The sequence below is a fragment of the Phyllostomus discolor genome, chromosome 12 (genome assembly GCF_004126475.2).
Source record: "Phyllostomus discolor isolate MPI-MPIP mPhyDis1 chromosome 12, mPhyDis1.pri.v3, whole genome shotgun sequence".
NCBI lineage: Eukaryota > Metazoa > Chordata > Mammalia > Chiroptera > Phyllostomidae > Phyllostomus > Phyllostomus discolor.
Window position 1 is genome coordinate 22,522,720 of NC_040914.2, and position 19,768 is coordinate 22,542,487.

Genomic DNA, 19,768 nt, shown 5'->3' on the forward strand with positions numbered 1-19,768 from the left:
GTTCTCCCCACAATTCACATCCCCAAGCAGTCTACAAAATCTCAAGAAATAGTAAGTGTTGGCAAGAATGTCCTAAAGGGGAACCGTCTTGCAATGGAGCTGGGAATGTGAGTTGGGGCCACTGCCATGTAAATCATTATGGCAGTTCTTCACAAATTAAAAACAGAGCTCCGATAACATCCAGCAATGCCACTTCTGTGCATTTATTTGAAAGAAATGAAAACATTAACATATACACCCCTACATTCACTGTAGAATCACTTATAATAGCCAAGATGTAGAAGCAATCTACGTGTCCATTTATAAATGAATGGATGGAGAAAATGTGGTGTATATAAATGGAATACTAGTCTGCCAAAAAAAAGTAGGAAATCCTGCCTTTGTGGCAACATGGATGGATCATGAGGGCATTATGCTAAGTGAAGTATCAGACAGAGAAAGACCAGTACCATATAATTTCAAATATATGTAAAAACATTGTTAAAATTCAAACTCATAGATACAGACAACAGATTGGTGGTGGCCAGAGGCTGAGGGTGGGGGCATGGCAAAAGGTGAGGGTGGTCAAAAGTACAAACTTACAGTTATAAGATAATTAAAGCATGAGGGTGTAATGTACAGCATGGTGACTATAGTTAATAATAGTGGGCATTAACGGTAATACTATAGTTAATAATACCATGTTATATATTTAAAAGTTGCTAAGAGAGCATATTGCTAAGACAAAAATGTTGAAATTATCATTACAAAAAAATGTGTAAGTATGTGGTGATGGATATTTGACAAGACATATTGTGGTGAGCACTTCACTGTACAAATGTGTGTGTACATATATATATATCATATATATATATATATGAATAGCATTCAGGCTGGGTACATAGATTAGATTAGAAGACAGACTTCCATTCTGGCTTCATGTGTGCTCCAACATCAGCATAACAAATTCCTCACATTGAATTCCTGCTGCTGAAATACATAGTGGGGCTTCTGTGTTCCTGGTTTGCTTTTGGCTGATTAACTCTCAAGAGATAAAAAAAAGAGCAGTGGGTGATTTGAAGTGCCTTTGTGATAAAACTCACAGCCAACAAGGAATGAAGGACAATTTCCCTACCAAGATAGAGGGTGTCTTCAGCAAACATCACACCTAATTCAGTAGTATCAGGTCTTAGTCTTTGTCTAGAAAGGTAATAACCATAGGTATAGGCTATGAAAAGTCAAAAGAAAACAAAGCTATTTGGATACATCTAAGTATTAAATGATACCTGATACATCAGGGTATTAGATCGACTGTCATGTATCACATGCCTGTGTTCACGTCACCCTTATAGTAGTTGCATGCTTCATCAACTATGCCATACACCTCCTTGTATCTCATCACAGAGGCATGATGACTTCCCACATTAACACAGGAAGAAGGGTAAGTACACAAACAGAAGATATTTCAAGGGTGGGAGAGAGCACATTCACATAACTTCCATCAGAGTATATTGTTATAAATCTTCTGTTTTATTAGTTACTCTTGTTCATCTCTTATTGTGCCTAATTTACCAATTAATCTTTATACTAGGTGTGTATAGAAAAATCATAATATGTATGAGATTCAGAATTAACTGTGGTTTCAGGCATGAACTGGGGATCTTGAAACATCTCCCCCACACATAATGGAGACTAGTGTCCTCACAATCGGAGAGATTATTATTACGCATGTACGCTCTGGTATTGCTCATGAAACTTTGGCTGTTTTTGTTTCAGTTTTCTTTTGAAAAAATTAAATGAGATAGAGGACTTCCGGCAAAGATGGAGGCACAGGTAGGCACACTGTGCCTCCTCCCACAACCAAAAAAGGTCTGTAAACATTTAGAAACAAGATAACAACCAGATATGACAAAAAAATTGAACTGTATGGAAGTTGGACAACCAAGGAGTTAAAATAGACACATTCATCCAGACGGGTAGGAGGGGCAGAGTTGGCCAGCCTGGAAGGAAAGGGGTCGAGGCACAAAGAGTGGTGGCACCAGATGCTTAATGCATCCCAGGCACATAAGGTATCCTGAGTGCAAGACTGCAGTGGCTGGACCCTGGGCACACAAGCAGCTGGCAGACCCAGCGAGGCGGTGACTGTGAAGTGAGGCACTTCACACAAGGCTCCTGGCTGTCTGGACCACATTTGGGTGCAGATAAACCAGGTGAAATTGGGCAGTGAGACAGACCATGCAACCCAGGGTTCCAGTGCCAAGAAATAGAACCTCAGGACATGATTGAAAACACGTGTGGGAGTTGAGGTGCAAGGAGAGACTCCCAGCCTTGCAGAAGAATGTGTTGGAGAGACCCACGGGGTCCTAGAATATGCACAAGCCCACCCACATGGGAATTAGCACCAGAAAGGCCGAGGTAGCTTGGGGAAAGTGGCAGAGGGGACTGAAATCCAATGGAGAGAGGAGCAAGTGCCATTGTTTCATCTCAGACCCCAACCACACATACAATGTTACAACCCAGCAACTGGGCTGTCCTGCCCTGGAGAACACCAAAGCCTCCACCCCTCACTATGTAACAGGAGCCACCAGACCCTCCCACTGCCAAAAAAAAAAAAAATGGCTCAAATAGAAGAACAGTTCAAAGCTCCAGAGCCAATACTTTTAAGTGACCAAGAGATAGCCAACCTATCCGATGCACAGTTCAAAGCACTGGTGCTCAGGATGCTCACAGAATTGGTTGAATTTAGTCACCAATTACATGAAAAAATGAAGGCTACACTAAGTGAAATGAAGGAAAATGCACAGGGAACTAATAGTGATGGGAAGGAAACTGGGACTCAAAACAATAGAGTGGACCAGAACGAACAAAGAAACAACCAAACAGAAAAAAAATGGAGAAATAAGGCTTCAAAAAAAAGAGGAGAGGCTTAGGAACCTCCAGGACATCTTTAAATCTTCCAACATTGGAATTATATGGATACCAGAAGGAGAAGAGGAAGAACAACAAGTGGAAAAGTTCTTTGAACAAATAATAAAGGATAACTTCCCCAATCTGGCAAAGGAAATAGACTTCCAGGAAGTCCAGGAAGCTCAGAGAGACCCAAAGAAGTTGGACCCAAGGAGGAACACACTAAGGCACATCATCATTACATTAGCCAAGGTAAAAATGCAGGAGAGAATCCTAGAAGCAGCAAGAGATAAGGGGACAGTTACCTACAAAGGAGTTCCCATCAGACTGTCAGCTGACTTCTCAAAAGAGACCTTGCAGGCAAGAAGAGCCTGGAAAGAAGTATTCCAAGTCACAAATGGCAAGGACCTACATCCAAGATTGTTCTATCCAGCAAAGCTTTCATTTCGAATGGAAGGGTAGGTAAAGTTCTTCTCAGATAAGGTCAAGTTAAAGGAGTTCATCATCACCAAGCCCCTATTTTATGAAATATTAAAGGGACTTGTCTAAGAAAAAAGAAGATAAAAAACTGTATAGTAAAATGAGAGCAAACTCACAATTATTAACAACCACACCTAAAAGAAAAACAAACTAAGCAAACAACAAGAACAGGAACAGAACCACAGAAATGGAGAGATCACATGCAGAGTTAGCAACAGGGGAGTGGGAGGAGCAGAGAGGGGGAAAAGGTACAGAGAATAAGTAGCATAGATGGTAGGTAGAAAAGAGACAGGGGGGAGGTAAGAATAGTATGGGAAATGTAGAAGCTAAAGAACTTATGACACATGGACATGAATGAAAGAGGGGGAATGTGGGTGGGAGAGGGTGTGCAGGGTGAAGGGGAGTGAAGGGAAGCAAATGGGACATCTGTAATACCATAATGAATAAAATATATAGAAAATAAATAAATAATAAATAAATAAATAGTTGGTAGAAACACATCTAGACAATAAATAAAATGATGGTAAAAATTGCAAAAAAAAAAAAGAAAAAAATGAAACCATCTGTATAGAGGAGGGAGACTATGAGCTCTTTCTTCAGTTTGCTCTCTCAATACAAATCTGTGCAAGATCAGCTCTGAAGGACAGGAGGGGTGCGCCAGAGTGAAGCAAGGGGGTGTAGCCTCCAGGAGGGGGAATCTCAATTACCTGAGACATTTGTAGGAAACACCATAGCTTTAAGGAACAAAGGCACAGGGAGAAGCTGGATGAGGAGGTGAATGCTAGGGGAAAAGGTTTGGGATGTGTTGTCTAAGACAAGGGAATCAGGAAAGGGTGTGTGAAGGACAGAGGCGGGGTCAGCTCTCTAGCACATCAGGTTTCACCTTGAAGAACTAATCTGGCCAGGAACTGGGAGGCCTGTGGGTGGCGCTGTCACATCCTACATGGTGCTGGAGACCCTACCTAAACACTCTAGGGTCACAGCAGAGCTCTGTGGTTGAAACAGTCTCTCCCCCAAACTTTCGCTTCTGCTCTGTGAAAAGGACTGCATACCTGCTGACTTACTGTAGCTGCACCAGCTTCATTGCAGCCATTTCTTTGTCTCTGAAAAAAATCCTTTTTGGTGATGAAATATCTGGTCAGCTCCTGTTTACAATCGCCAGGCTGTTGGAAAGATCCCAGTGGGGCTGTACATGGGATGGGGAAGGGACTGGCACTCAGGAAGTGCAGGAAGAAGGCACAGGCAAAAGTGAGGCAAGATGACCTCACAGAAACTACAAGATACCACATCACAACAGAGCACCAGCTGAGTCCAGTGTCTTTCCCTGAGGAGGCTTTCAAGAGTTCTGCATGGAAAATGAGAACAACAAGTTGCCGCCCTGTTTTCTCTGCCTGTTCACCCTGGATTCAGAAGAATTTGACACCAGGACCTTTCTGTTCAAAAAAGGGAGACAGTCAAGCCCTGGACCTCTGTTGGTTGTGGTTTCTTTAATGCTCACAGCCACCTTTGACTAGGATGTATGATCCCTGCTGTACAGAAGGGAAACTTGGGGGGGGGGGGGGGGCGGGGCGTGTAGAAGTGAATTGCCTGAAGACAATGCCTTAGGAAGTGCCGAAGTCTACATTTGAGCCCAAGTCTGTCCAATCCCATCCTCTTTCTTCTTTCTGCTCTGCCTGTGGATGCTCTTACAGTGATTCATGTTAATGTTGCACAAGGTCTCCTCAGGTTTCATCAATTATCCTTGACTTCTTTCCCTCAGAGAGGCTGTGATGCCTCTGGTCAGGACTAAGCTCTGAGCAAATCCTCAGTGGCTGGTCTTCTTGATCTCTGAGTACAGGCAGGTGCTGGTGGCCTCCTTGTCCTGAGGCTCCCTTTTCTTCCTCCCGTGAAACCTGAGGTTGACATACTGGGTATCCTGCTCCTCTCTCTGTGCAGAGGTGTCCCATGGGGGTGACTCTTGGTCTGAGGGCCCATGTGTTCTGGGGTTTTGCTGGGAACCCTGAGTAAAGGGGAGGGGAGAGAAGAGAGAGAAGAAAACAGACATGGCTCAAGGGGAAGTTGGGCTGACTGAACAGTTTTTCATTCATCCTGTTATTCCACACACAATCCTCATGAACTCAACCATTTGCTATTTATTTAAAATCAGAGCCCTGCCTGGTGTGCCTCAGTGAATTGAGCACCAGCATGGGAACCAAATGGGTTACCAGTTCGATTCCCAGGCAGGGAACATGCCTGGGTTGCAAGCCAGGTCAGTTCCCTCATAAGGGGGTGTGTTAGAGGAGACCACACATTGATGCTTCTCTCCCTTTCTTTCTCCCTCCCTTCCCCTCTGTCTAAATAAATAAATAAAATGTTTTTAAAAGATCAGAATCATGATTGATTAGATCTTATTAAGGGATAATAACACATTTCATCCTCAAAGAGACCAAGCATGAATGATACTTTATTATTTCCATTCCCAGAAAGGGAAAACGAATGGAGGAGAGGTGAGGTAACCAGCCCAGAATGGGTGGAAACTAACCATTTTGGGGGAGATGCTTCTGGCAAGCTGTACCTGGCCAAGAGGTGAGGTGGGTTTCAGTGGTCAGCAGGGCTAGGGTGAAAGGCTGACCATGGGCTCTGGGAGGTGAAGGGAAAGCCACCTCCCAGCTGTCTGTCCAGCTGACCACAGAGGAGCTCAGTCTGGACGTGCTGAATGGACATACCCAGGGCCTACACCATACCCCACTACACCTCATGAGAAGACACCCACATCACTCACCCAGGTGGCTGTACTCAGGACAGGATCTTCATCACTTGTGACCTTTCGTCTCTCGGCTGCTTGCCTCCTGTGCTTTTTCACTCTAAGGGAAGAATTCAGCAGCCAGAGTGAATCAAGCATTGGTGGTCCCGCTGCTCCCACTCCCTGATAAAACTACAGAGGCATCCAACCCAGAACCACAGCTGGAGACCCTCCATACATACGAGTGAGCGCTGTGTTCCTGTGACCAGGTGTTGGACCTAGACTAAATTTTCAAAACTAAAGGCCCTCTTACACATAGAAACTTGTACAAAAACAATCATAACAGTGTCACCCATGATAGCCAAAAACTAACAACCCAAAGTCCTTCAATGAACGAATGGAGAATTAAAATGTGCCCCATCCATGCCACAGAATATCATTTAGAAATTAAAGAATAAAGTAATGACACATGAACCTTGAAAATGTTATGCTATGTGGAGTAAGTCTGTCACAAAGGACCATGTATTATATGCTTCCATTTAGGCAAAATGTGGAGAATGGGCAAGTCAAGAGAAACAAAAAGAAGTGACTGGCTGCCTGGGGCTGGGCTAGGATGTTGGTGGAATCACAAATAAGGGATGTGGGTTGTTTTCTCATCTGGATCTAAGGAAAGATTTTTTAAATTACTTGTTGTTCAGTTACAGTTGTCCTGCCTTTTTCCCCACTGCCCCCCACTCCCACAGTCAATCCTCCCATTGGCAGACCCATGAGTTCTCTATTCATGTTCCTTTCCTTGCCCTTACCCTTTTTCCCCCCTGATCCCACTCCCCCACCCTACCTCTGGTCACTGTCAGGTTGTTCTTTATTTCCAAGTCTCTGGTTCTATTTTGCTCATTTCTTTGCTGCATTAATTAGATTCCCCTTACAGGTGAGATCATATAGTATTTGCCTTTCACCACCTGGCTTATTTCACTTAGCCTCATGAATTAAGCATAATGAAAAACTTAAAATTTTCATTCATCCTGTTATTCCACACACACTCCTGTGTGTGGTGATGGGTGCAGAGCTCTGATTAAACTAAAAGCTGCTGAATTGCACACTTTACAAGAATTTTCTCTCAATAAAGCTGTTACCCTGCCTGCCTTGCCAGAGGACCAATCTGTGTGGACTCAGATCTGCCTTTCTGGGACTCTGGGGCCTCTCTCTGTACTCCCCACTACTCAGCTCCCTGCACCTCCCCAGGACACAGGCTTACACGCAAAAGAAGATGAGACACAAGCACAGGAAGAGTAGGGCCATGGCACCAGCACCTCCAAGAGCTGCAGGAACCACTCTCGAAACAGATACCAACTTCCCTGCAGAGAAGAAGGGTGTGAACCCACCCACTCCCACACTCAGAGTCTTGTCTTCCCACCCCCTTGAAGAACCTGCTGTTCTGTTCCAAACAAGACTGAGTGTCCCACCCTAGCAACCACTCAGTACCTGGCCATAGCCCCTCTCCCAGTTCCATCCTCCCTTCGATCCCTTCCTTTCTCCCTCAGCTTCTGCCCCCAGCAGGCCCCTGACCTGGCAGCAGCAGGACACTGGCCCTCTGGGCCCCATGGACATTCTCTGCCTGGCAGCTGAGTCTGAGGCCGGCGCTGAGCCCCTTGCATAGGTTCAGGGAGCTGTTGGCCCAAGACCCGGTGGAGCTGGAGGTGACCACGTAGGAGGAGTTGCTGTGATTCCCCTCCAGGAACCCCTCCTCCAGCTGCCAGCGCAGCGAAGGGGTTGGCTGGGCTCGGGAAGAGCAGCTGCAGTGCAGATTCTCATTCTCCCAGGAGCAAGAGGGTCCCAGCAGCCATGGGGGGTCTGTGGGGAGTGAGGAAAAGGATCAGCAGTGCCTCTCCCCACCCAGGACACAGATGTCTTGGCCCCAGGCTTTCCCACACTCACAGACCACAGAGAGGCTGAGAGAGATATTTTGTGAGCCCAGCAGGTGCCGAGCTTGGCAGGTGAACTTTCCTTCTTCCCCAGCCCTTATTTGGGGCAGCTCCAGGATTCCAGTTGTAGAGATGGGGATAGTGTTCAGGGCTGGGGACCCCCGGAACCAGCTCAGCTGTGCAGGGGGGTTGCTGTCAGCCACACAGAGCAGATACAGAGACTCCCCCTCCAGGATGGGAATTGAGGTGTCTTGCATAATCTTGAGGGCTGTGGGGAGAAAAGTGCAGAGATAGGAAGAGAGAGACAACAGAGAGAGAAGGGTGTGGAACACAGGTATCGGCATCCACCCAAAAAAGATAGGGAGGGAGGATGATGATTTTCCACCTTGCCTCTCCTGTATCCGATCCCATTCAGGCTCTGATTCCCAGACCCCTGAGCTCCATGGTGGCCCCAGCATCAGGTCTTAGCCCAAGAGAGGGAAGTTCTTTCCTACCTGTCACATTTCTGAAGGACATGCCTATGGTGAGGCTCTGTGGAGCATCTGGGACAGAAAGATAAGGCCATGCTTCAGAAGGGAGGAGCAGATGGAAGTCACCCCAAACCAAGGATGGAAGGTGGGAACTGGGAAGGTGGAATTGCTCTCCTTGTGGCCCACTCCCCACCTGCACTCAGATTTATTCACAAGTGTTCTCAGGTAAGCTCAGCCTCCTGCACACACACACACACACGTGCATAGACCAGTCCCACTGCCCCTAGGACACCAGCCAATCCTCCAACACTCACAGAAAACATTAAGCCAGATGGTTCTCTCTGTAGTCACCAAAGATGATAGGTGTTTCACCTGACAGGTGAGGTTGGTGCCATGGTCCTGGGGCCTCGGAGTGAAGGTGAGCACCGAGGAGTGGAGCTTCTGGTGGTTCAGAGAGACAACAGCAGCCCCCACCCAGGAGAAGGCGACAGCTCTTCCCCCTTGGCAGGACCCTGGCAGGCTGCAGGTCAGCTCTGTAGGGTGCCCGGACTTCAGCGGCTCCACAATGAGGATGTCTGGCTTCTGTGTCAGTTCTGAGGAGGAGAAAGGAAGGTGCTTGGGTCCCAGAGGTTGGGAACCTAGAGTATGAACCTGAGAGGGATGCCTGACTCAGGGCCTGAGCTCACCCCGGGTCCTGTGGCTCTTCTGACCACCCTGGGCCCAAGGCCTGGATCAGGAACTATCTCAGTGACCTGTTTCTTTTGTCAGACCAGGTGCCATATCTCAGCATCCTCTCCTGGGCCACTGCCATACCTGTCACCCGCAATGTCAGCTTCTTATCTCGGTAAGTATATTGTACATTTCTTCCTCTCTCCACTCGGAAGACATAGGTTCCTGTGTCACTCCTCCTGATGTCTCTGATGCTCAGGGAACAGTTGTTGGTCTTGGGGTCTGCGAGGAGGAATCGGCCCTGGGTCTCCCTCTTCAGTGGTTTATTTAGGTTGTTTGTGGCCACAGCAGAGACTGTGTTGTCTCCATGCCGGTACCAGTAGGTGTAGAGTTTGCTAGAGGAAGACCCGGAACTCAACGGGTAGGAGAAGGAACAGGGCACATGGATGCACAGACCCTCCTGCACACTCACCAATTGCTGCACTCCGAGCTCATAGCCTGCCTGCTCCTGCAGGGACCCTGTGGGAACACAAAGGCTCAGCTGCAGCCTCTGCCCCCCACCTACCCATCTCCCCTCCCTTCTGCCCACTCACCACCCCACAGCAGAGGCAGCAGCAGCAGGGGCACCATGACTGCATCTGACAGTGCAGGGCAGGCCTAGGTCCCTGTGTCAGGGAGGGAAATGCCAAGCTGTGGGGTAGGGTTGAGGACGCCCAAACAGGAAGCTGTGGGTAACAGAGCTGTAGCCAGGCCTGAAAGGGGAAGTTAGGCTCCCCAGACCGTGGGACTTGGGTGGAGGCTGGGAAATCAGCTTCTCTCAACCTCAGCCAAATGGCTGATCCTCCAAATATTATACCCAGGCCCCCAGAGGTTGAGAGTCTCATCCAGGTGTGAATCTGAAAGTGATCACCTTACACTTGAGGTTTAAGTCAAGAAGGAGGTGACCCAGGGATCATGGCAGTCAGACCTGCTCCTGGTGACCTGGGGGGTCCTCCCTCCTGCTGAAACCACTCAACTTTCTGGAAGAGGATACTTTTAAATTTCCTTTAGACCATCAAATGCTGGTAGGAGAGGTAGGAATTTAGATGCAAGTCGAGTGGAGGGTGGAACCCTGGGGGAAGCTGAGCATTAAAGCACTTTGCTCTGAGGGTTTGGAGGACATGAGATTCACAAGTGATGGACTTCTAGGCTCTGGGGCCCTATGGGACAGTGATGATACACAGGTGCCCTCAATATGGGATTTGTGAAGGGAGATCTCACCCCTTTTGTCTGGGACCCCAACTGCTGATCCTCAGCACAGCACCAAATTTGCTACCTTAATCCTCAGGAAGCTGGATCCTCAGGGCCCCTCAAGAGCTGGGTCCCTTCTCAAAGCCCCACAAGGGATCCAGGGATATGTAAAAATAACCTGCAAGCCCACTGCTCTTCTAGAAAAGAAAGACACTTGATAAACACGTTCCCAAATATGACAATGATGTGAAGAGTTCTGACAGTCCAGTGACAAGTTGTGTGATGAAAAACAAGTTTTATAAACTGTTACAGGAAGAAAAGAAGTGCCAGTCAATGGTGCTGAAGGAAATACTGAATTCTCTTCCTATTCTCTGTGTAATATGTGTATAATAGTATTTAATCATGAATAGTGATTACTAATACAATATTAATATTTGCTACTATATGACAGAATTATTCTCCTATGAAGAAGCAATGAAGCATCATCCATCAAAAGTGTGGGGGACATGTGTGCTGCATGTGGGCCACACAGGAAGGCCACACTACTGATGAAAATATCTCTGATGTTTAGAATTGTCTTATGATTTGGTTTTCAGCATTTTAGATTTTCTTACTTGATGTGAAGCATTTTCTCATATTAGTAAAATCCATGGGTACCACATGTTGCTTTTTTTAAGCAGTGATCTCAACATTAGTATGAATATGACGCTCCTCAGAACCTGGGGCAGCTCCTGCCTCAGAGAACAGGTGAACCAGAGGTAACTATCACCAACCTATCCCAGACTCCTCACATTTTGCAAAGAACACTGACTTGTGCAAGCAAAGGACTAAAGGAGATAGGATGTCCATGGTTGTTCCCCCCACAATTGACAGCACTGAGCAGTCTAGCAAATCTCAAGGAGTGAGTGTGGGCAAGAATGCACAGAAAGGGACACCTTTGCACTGTGCCTGGGAATGTAAGTTTGGGGAAGCTGCTATGGAAATCACTATGTCAATTCCCCCAAAATTAAACATAGAGCTGCCATAAGATCCAGTGTTTCCACATCTGGGTATTCATTTGGAGAAAGTGAAAACATGAAATTGAGATAACCTATACAGCTCTGTGTTCCTTGCAGCATTATTTACAGTAGCCAAGATGTTGGAGCAACCTCAGTGTCCATTGAGAAATGAAGGGATGAAGAAAATGTGCTATATACACAGTGGAAGGTGTTTGTGTCATACAACATATGGAAATCCTGCCATTTGCAACATGGATGGACTGTGAGGGCTTTTTACTAACTGAAATAAATGAGACAGAGAAAGAAAAATACATATACTTTCTCCTAAATGAGAAAACATTTTAAAAAGTCAAACGCACAAATAGAGAAGACAGATTGGTGGTGGCCAGAGGCAGAGGGTGGGGTGGGTCAAAAGGGTGAGGGTGGTCAAAGGTGCAAACTTTGAGTTATTTGATAATTATATCATGAGGAGGTAATGTATAGCATGGTGACTACAGTTAATAGTAGAGGGTTTTAATACCATTAACTATAATAATATCATTAATAACACCATGTTGTATATTTAATAATAGCTAAGAGAAAAAAACTGAGACTTCTCATCACCAGCACAAAGTGTGTAACTATGTGGTGATGAATATTTAACAAGACATATTGTGCTGAGCACATCACAGTAGATACATTTATCAGATCATTAGGGCTTCAGACTGCAGTAGTGTCATATGTCAATCATATCTCAATAACACACACACATATATATATGCTAAATAACTTAGCCTGGGTACTTGGGTGTGATTAGAAGGTCCAAGTTGTCCAGACCGAGTTCCACTTCTGCTCCATGTGTGCTCCCACACTGGCATAACAGATTCCTCACATTGAATTCCTGCTGCTGAAATCCATAGTGGGGCTTCTGTGTTCCTGATCTGCCCTTGACTGATTGAATCTCAAGAGATAAAACAATGAGCAATGGGTGGTTTCAAATGCCTTCATGGTAAAACTCATGGACAACTGGGAATAAAGATGAATTTCCCTAATGAGATAAGGGTTATCTTCAGTAAACATCACAGCTAAGGCAGTAGCATCAGGTCCTGGTCTAGAAAGGCTGTAACAATAAGTAAAAGCTCACCCTGTACCTGTACTCATTTCCGTATGTGATGAATGCTAGTACTCTCCAATATAATAAGCTCAGTTCTGTGAAGATCTGTTGAAGTATCTTTGTGAAATAATGATCACTTCAGGGATAAGTTTGATTGCTAAAGAGGTATTAAAATCACTGTTCCATGTGCAAGTCAGTTAAAGAATTCATACGACTATGGCAGTTCTGAAGCAAATTAAGCTTCTGCCCCACAGTTTATGTAATGTATTCTCCCAAGCAGAACAGTGTGCCCCACCTAGGATATGCATGTACATCTACTACATGACTGGGACCATACATGTTCATGAACATCAATGTGAGTATGAAGATAACAATCCACTTGTCCTCCCAGTGCATTTCACTCTGATAAAACTGTAGTGAAATGTTTGAACACCACAAAACCACTTGGGGATAAGAATACTTAGAACCCAGCAGGTTTTAGTGCAAATACGTTTGCAGCGTTTATATACCATGTACATGCACTCATTTCTGTATGTCATGTATGGCAGTGGTATCTGAGATGATAGGTCCTCTTCTGTGAAGATCTGTTGATGTATCTTTGTAAAACATGAACACTTCAGTGATAATGCTGATTGCTAAAGTGATATTAAAATCACTATTTCAGAAGCAAAACAATAAAAAAAACAATAGTTGTAAGCTACGAAAAGTGAAAACAAAGCTGCTTTTTTCATGAATGACTGCATATATAGAAAAATCTACAAGTATATATAGATATATTTGGGGCATAATAAGAAAGTTAGCAAGCTTTAAAGAAATAAAGCTTGTAAATAAACATGAAAATATGCATGTTGCTGGACATGAAAACCATATTGCATAAAAGCCTACTCTACCCTAATTAATCTGAGGACTTAAAGCAATATGTCACTCAATCTCCCAGTTAACTTTGGTGGAACTTGGTACCTCTATCGGATAATTTATATTGACGTAAATGTTTCCAAACCCAGCCAAGCCAATCCTGAAGAACAATGTATGAAGACTGCCTCTGGAAGATGCCAAGACATGTTGAAATGTTATAGAAAATGAGACACAGTTGCACTGACACAGGATGGGACCGCTAGACTACTGGAATAGAGTAGGGCATGCACAATACCATAGACCAAAACCACAGGAAACATCATGCGTGAGAGAGGAGGTGATGCAGAGACTGACAAAAGATAAACTTTTCAATAATATATGTGAGCAACTAGAAATGTATGTGCACTCAAATAAGATTGCAACCCGAGCTCCAACGATGCACTAAAATCAAGTGTAGATGGATTAAAAATCTATTTTTTACAAGAAACAAGACAATAGAGTCATTAAGTGATAATATAGCAGCATGCCTCCATGAACAGAAGGTAGGAAAGTTTTCCTGAACAAGACATTAGTACCAGTATTTATAAAGAGAAATATTGAAAATTTGGACTATGTTAAAATCAAGAACTTTTTATATAAGACACCATAGGTAGTGCTAATATCAGCCATCAAGGGAGAGACAGACTTTACAACACATGTAAACATCAAAGTATCAGTCTCAAGAATAAGAAAAGTATTTCTAAAAATATATTTAAAAAAGAAACTACAGAACAATGGGCTCACTTCAGGTGCACCCCATAAAAGAGAGCAAACAACCAACCAGTACACAAATGAAAAGCAGCTTCACAACAAGAGCAAGGGGGAAAGTGCACGTTCAAACCACACTGTTCCACCGGCTGCAAGCAGAGAAGCATTGAAGAGTGTGAAAACCACCACATTCCTGACAGTGGGGGGCAACAGCTGCTGACATGTAAACTGGTACCAGTGCTGCAGAGAACACAAGCTTCATCTACTGAACTGAGGATGGCTTGACCACCCCAGCAATCCCATCCTCCACATCCACCCCAGAGCAGTGCTGAACCACAGGGCAGCCTGTGGCCACTGTGTCAGGTGACCACGTGAAGGGTGGCTGTAAGGGTGTGAGCTGTAAGGGGCTGGATGATGAGTCATAAAAGTAAAACACATGCTGGATTCGGAAGACTTACTATAAGACAACGATTGTAAACTATTCTGGTATTCAGAGACAATTCCACTGGGGTGGGGGTGGGGTGAGGAGTTTCTCCCACATCACAAATAGGCAATTCACCTCAATTCTGACGCTACCTACCTGGAGACAGCATCAGATTGCACAGGTTAAGGGCTCAGTTCTTAATCAGCCAACCCAACCCCACATCAGATGCCAGTTTCAAGTAGGTTGTCGCTTGTGCTTCTGACCAACCAGCTATAATTCAGAGGTTCCTAAGATCTCCTCCCTTTGGATTTATTAACTGACAGAGAGGCTCACAGAACTCAGAGCACATATTACTCACTAGGTCACAGATTTATTATCAACAAATATGACTCAGAAACAGTGAGACAGAAAAGATGCAGAGGGCTGGGTGTGCAGTAAGAGGTATTTCCATGGCCTCTCTGAGACGCCATCTCTCCCAGAACCTACAGGTGTTCACCAGACTAAAGCCTCCCAAACCACTTCCTTTTCAGTTTTTATACAGGCTTCATTACACAGTCATCATTATAAATCACAGAACAGTGGTGATTGACACCACCCAGCTCCTCTGATGCCCTGGTTCTCTCTGGCCTTCACACCACCCACACAGGAGGCCCCTCTCACACTGGGGATGGCAGACATGGCCCCAACACAGCCTCACCTCCCTGGCCCATCCTCTGTCCTGTGGGTCAGTTGTGAGGGACAAATGGGATGGGAGAGGAGAAGAAGTTGTGACCACAGCCACAAGGATGAACCAAAGGGCAGAAGAGGACATTTCCCCATAACCTGCCACCAGGCAAGGTGGGCCTCAGGGCAGAGAGGAGGCCAGACTGACCCAACTCAGCATGAGGCACAACCCATAGCAGTGAACTGGAGGAAAGGAGCCAGCACTAACTCATTCAACAAGGGCCACGGAATTTTCTAGAGATGGGAGTGTGTGTGTGTGATTGTGTGTGTGTGTGAATTCTTTGTAATAGAAACTAATGACAAAAATTATCTGTACATCAATCAGCTGCCTTCCACACATGCCCTTACCAAGGATCAAACCCACAACCTTTCAGTTATGGGACAATGCTCCAAATAACTGAGCCACACCAGCCACCGCCAGAATCATATACTTTAAGAAAGTAATTTCCCTCCATATTTCCAGTACCCACCTCCCACTATACATAGTTATTATGTTGTTATTGTCTACATTCCCTATGCAGCACCTTGCATTCCAGTGACTATCCCACGGAGTGTCTCTTTAGTTCAACTTCTCAGCAAGGGTCTGTGTCATTCAACTCTGGGATGGAAAATCAAGGCCAACACCACCCTCTGCAGGATACAGTGCAACCTGCATTTTTATATTCTGGAATAATCTCACAGGAGACCCTCCCCACAGGAAACAAGTACCTCCTGGTTCCTGGTTTCCTCCTCTTGACATTGGTGAGGTACTACTTCTTCAGGGAGTCAGCACGGACTCGGTGGTCCTTCAGGAGCTAAAATTGACCTGTGTTTGGTGTAGTATATTTTGGATATAGAGTCTGGGAGACCCACTAGAGAAGAGGAACAGATTCATTGCCAACATTCATTACAGGTTTGCCCCAGAGCCGTGAGCTTAACCACGGTCATTTTCAGAACCCCTCCACTGGGCTGAAGAAATGCACACAGGCACCAAATAGTAAAGTCAATTTTTATGTTGTACTTAACAATTTTTATTTATAATTAAACAGAAATCATTACAAGGCCAGTGTCAATGAACTGAAAGGAAGACCTGTGCTCCTGACTCTACCACACATGGATGTCTACTTGGATGAGGCCATTTGGAACACAATAAACCCAGGTGTTAACAGATAACTTCTGGGCAATAAGAGGGTAAGACCCCAAGTTCATCCCTTTGCTGGGCCTGGAGATGGAGACAGAGGAGGAAGGGTGGGGAGAAAGAGAGGACACCTCAAATGGGAGAGACACAGGCAGCACAAGGGTGGACAATGAGTATGTATCACTTACTTATTTTCTGTATCTTAAAGATTTTGCTAACAAAAAGGAGTAGCCCCACCCAGGACTGGACAATTCTCAGAGACAAGAAAGGACTCCACCAGGAACAGCCTTTTAGAGGTAAACCACCCAATCCAGGCCCATATTTCCAATCACCTCAACCTGCCCTCAATCATCCAGGACCTGGGAGCAGAGAAATAGCGACTAACCCCCAGGAACAAACCCCCTTGACTTGTTCATACTAGCTGATCCGAAATTACTTACCCTGTCCTGCCTTGCATTTCCCAAGGAATCCCCAACAAAGGCTCTAGCTAGTCTGCCCCCACACTTCTGTCTGCTCTCTGAGGGAGCCTGGTGCTTTCTCCCAGACCCTGCCTGGCCAGACGGAACCTCGTCTCAGAAAATTAAAGGAATAAAAATCTTTCACTGGCATTGACCCTTCTTGTCACTCAGTCACGTACACAAATTAAAACCCCAAGGGTACAATTGAGACAGGTGATTCAGGAGTTCCCAGAGAGAAGGTGACATTGATGTCCCACGACCGCCCCTCTGGACTCCACATCTCACCTCAGTGCCGTCCTCACAAGAAGGGAGGGTCAGGGAGGGTTATTCAGGATTTCAGCCTCTTTCTCCAGGGGCCTTCACACATGCATGGCCAACACAGGTTTCAGCTCAGGGACTCAGCCATTTTACTTCTTACTCCAGGCAGGTGGGACCACTCAGCCCCACCTGGAACTTGGGCCCAATCACTGACTCTCCCTGTGGAGTAACAAGGCTGCTCACCTGGTGTAGTAGAGCCATGTGAGACCATAGGTGAGGAGGAAGCCAGCCCCCAAGAGGGCCCCTCTGATCAGAGTTAGGACCAGGGGCCAGGACCCCTGCTGCTCCTTAACCACACACATGCAGGAAGGGGGGCTTCCTGGGAAAGAGCAGAAGGAGTGAAACTGTAACCCCAGGTCTCAGTCCTATTCACAGCCCCAACACCTGACCTAACTGCCTGCCCAAGCACCTGTCTTGCAACTCACTTGGCACAGACAGGCTGATGGAAATATGCTGGGAACCAAGCAGGTGCTGAGCCAAGTAGGATCCCTGCCACTTTAATCCCTACGTGGGGCAGCTCCAGGGACCCAGATGCTGAGGGCTGGGAGGGACTCAGGGTCTGACCCCTCCAAGCCCAGCTCAGCACTGCAGGGGGCTTGCTGTCAGCCATACCAAGCAGCCACAGAGCCTTGCCCTCCTGGATCCAAAGGGATGAGGTGTATTGAAGACCATTGAGGGGTTTGAGAACAGAAGTGGAGAGAGGGAGAAAGACAGAGAGAGAGAGAGAGAGAAGAGAAAGAACGAAACAGAGAGAATGAACAACACAGAGATAGGCACCTATGGCACAAGAGGTGAGGGAGGGAGGGTGATGATTATCATCCTTGCCTCTCCCATATCTGATCCCACTCACTCTGATTCCCCCTCAGCTCCATGGTGGCCCCAGGCACACATCCCAGCCCCAGAGAGGGAGGTTCTTTCCTACCTGTGACATTTCTGTAAGGCATGGCTATGGTGCGGTCCATTGGGGAATCTAGGGTAGAAAGGTATGTTCCTGCTTTAGAGGGGAGGAGTAGATGGGAGCCACCCCAACCCAAGGAGGGGCAGTGGGAACCAGAATGGTGGCATAGCTGTGTTCTGGCCCACTCCCCTTCTACACTCAGATGTGTAAATAAGTTTCCTCCTTTTAGTCAGCCTACTGTACACACACACAGAATACACAGAAAGACACAAACAATCAGGTTCACCAGTCCCTCTGCTGCCAGGACACCAGCTGTCCCTCCAACACTCACAGGAGACATTGAACTGAATGGTTTTCTGTGTGGTCACTCTGGGTCCTGCAAGTGTCACCAAACAGATGACTGTGGTGCCATAGTCTGTGGGCTTTGGAGTGAAGATGAGCACTGAGGAGTGAAAGATCTTGGGATTCAGAGAGTCAAGAGCATCCCCCACCCATGAGAAGATGAGAGGACTTCCCCCTTTACAGGACTCTGGAAGGCTGCAGCTCAGCTGTGTGGGGTGGCAAGACTCCAGAAGCCACCAGATGTGGATGTCAGGTTTCTGTGTCAGGTCTGAGGAGGAGAGAGGGAGGCACCTTGAACCTGGGGCTGCAATGAGGAGGCAGAATGTGACCCTTCCTGGGACCCATGCTACAGGGCCTGAGGTCACCCCAGGTCCTGTGTCTCTTCCAACACCCTAGGCCCAAGGCTGGGATCAAGTAGTGTCCCAGGGTCCTGTTGCCATTCTGAGATGGGTCCCATTTCTCTGCATCCTCTCGTGGGCCCCTACCACACCTGTCACCTGCAAAGCCAGCTTCTTTTCTTGGTAAGTATATCTCACAGGATATTCTCTCTCCATTTGGAAAATGTAGGTTCCTTTGTCACTCTTCCTGGCGTCTCTGATGCTCAGGGAACAGTTGTTGGCACTGGGATCCATGAGGAAGAATCTGCTCTTAGTTTCTCTGTTCACTTGTTTATTTGGGTCATTTGTGGCCACAAGTTCAAGGTTATGTGGGTGGTACTGACTCTGATACCAGTGGATGTAGATTTTAGTAGAGGGATAGGATGATATCCAAGTGGAGGGGAAAAAGCAGTGCTGTTGGTGCATCCACCCTCCTACACACTCACAGATTCCTGCAGTTTGATACCATAGCCTGGTTGCTGCTGCTGCTGCTGCTGCTGCTGGCACTCTGGGAGGACACAGACACTCAGCATTGGCCCCAACCCCTCCTCTTGTGTCCATCCCCTTCCCAGGCCCTCACACCTCCCCACAGCAGGGGCAGCAGCAGTAGGAGCAGCATGTTTGCTTCTCACAGAGCAGAGAATGTACAGGTCCCTGTGTCAGGGAGGAAAATGCCCAGCTGTGAGGTGAGGCCAATGATACCCCAACAGGAAACCATGGGTGACAGAGCTGTGGCCAGGCCTGGAGGGGAAGTTGTGCTCCATAGGCTGTGGGGGGTGTGATGAGGGCTGAGAAAATATCCTGTCTCACCTCCCCCAGCCTGACCCTGAAGATGGATCTACCATGGTCTCCAGATGTCGAGAGGCTCCTCCAGGTGTGAATCTCAATGTGATCACCTTGCAGTTGATGTTGAAGTCGAGAGAGAGGTCACCCAGGTGTCCATTCCAGTGAGAGCTGCTCCTGGTGGCTCAGGAGACACACTTTCCAGCTGAAACCAATTGAATGTTCTGGGATGATTTTAAATTTGCTTTATACCCCA

General features: G+C 46.5%; 2 protein-coding genes across 2 annotated transcripts in view; both read right to left on the minus strand.

The window, feature by feature from the left end:
• LOC114510623 (sialic acid-binding Ig-like lectin 5) overlaps positions 1-19,388 on the minus strand; it is a 209,017-nt gene extending 189,629 nt beyond the window's left edge. The window contains 1 exon segment of the mRNA XM_036013257.1: positions 19,312-19,388. Within this exon segment, the coding sequence (XP_035869150.1) occupies positions 19,312-19,348 (37 nt within the window). The 5' untranslated portion in view covers positions 19,349-19,388.
• On the minus strand, positions 4,961-9,779 carry LOC114511130 (sialic acid-binding Ig-like lectin 5). The gene is made up of 9 exons (XM_036013268.1): positions 9,743-9,779; positions 9,294-9,668; positions 8,795-9,073; positions 8,505-8,552; positions 8,024-8,278; positions 7,655-7,939; positions 7,344-7,443; positions 6,128-6,209; positions 4,961-5,365 (listed from the first exon to the last, which is right to left on the minus strand). Exons 1-9 carry the CDS (start codon positions 9,777-9,779, stop codon positions 5,171-5,173), a joined length of 1,656 nt encoding a protein of 551 aa, XP_035869161.1. The 3' UTR covers positions 4,961-5,170.
• Positions 19,389-19,768: the final 380 nt, after the last annotated feature.

Bases quoted from the DNA above. Each gene is read 5' to 3' on its own strand.
- LOC114511130 (XM_036013268.1), bottom strand. From the start codon at position 9,779: ATGGTGCCCCTGCTGCTGCTGCCTCTGCTGTGGGGTG. The intron at 9,669-9,742 runs GTGAGTGGGCAG...GTGTTCCCACAG, and splicing joins GCTGCCTCTGCTGTGGGGTG to GGTCCCTGCAGGAGCAGGCA. The intron at 8,553-8,794 runs GTGAGTGTTGGA...TTTCTGTCCCAG, and splicing joins CATCTGGCTTAATGTTTTCT to ATGCTCCACAGAGCCTCACC.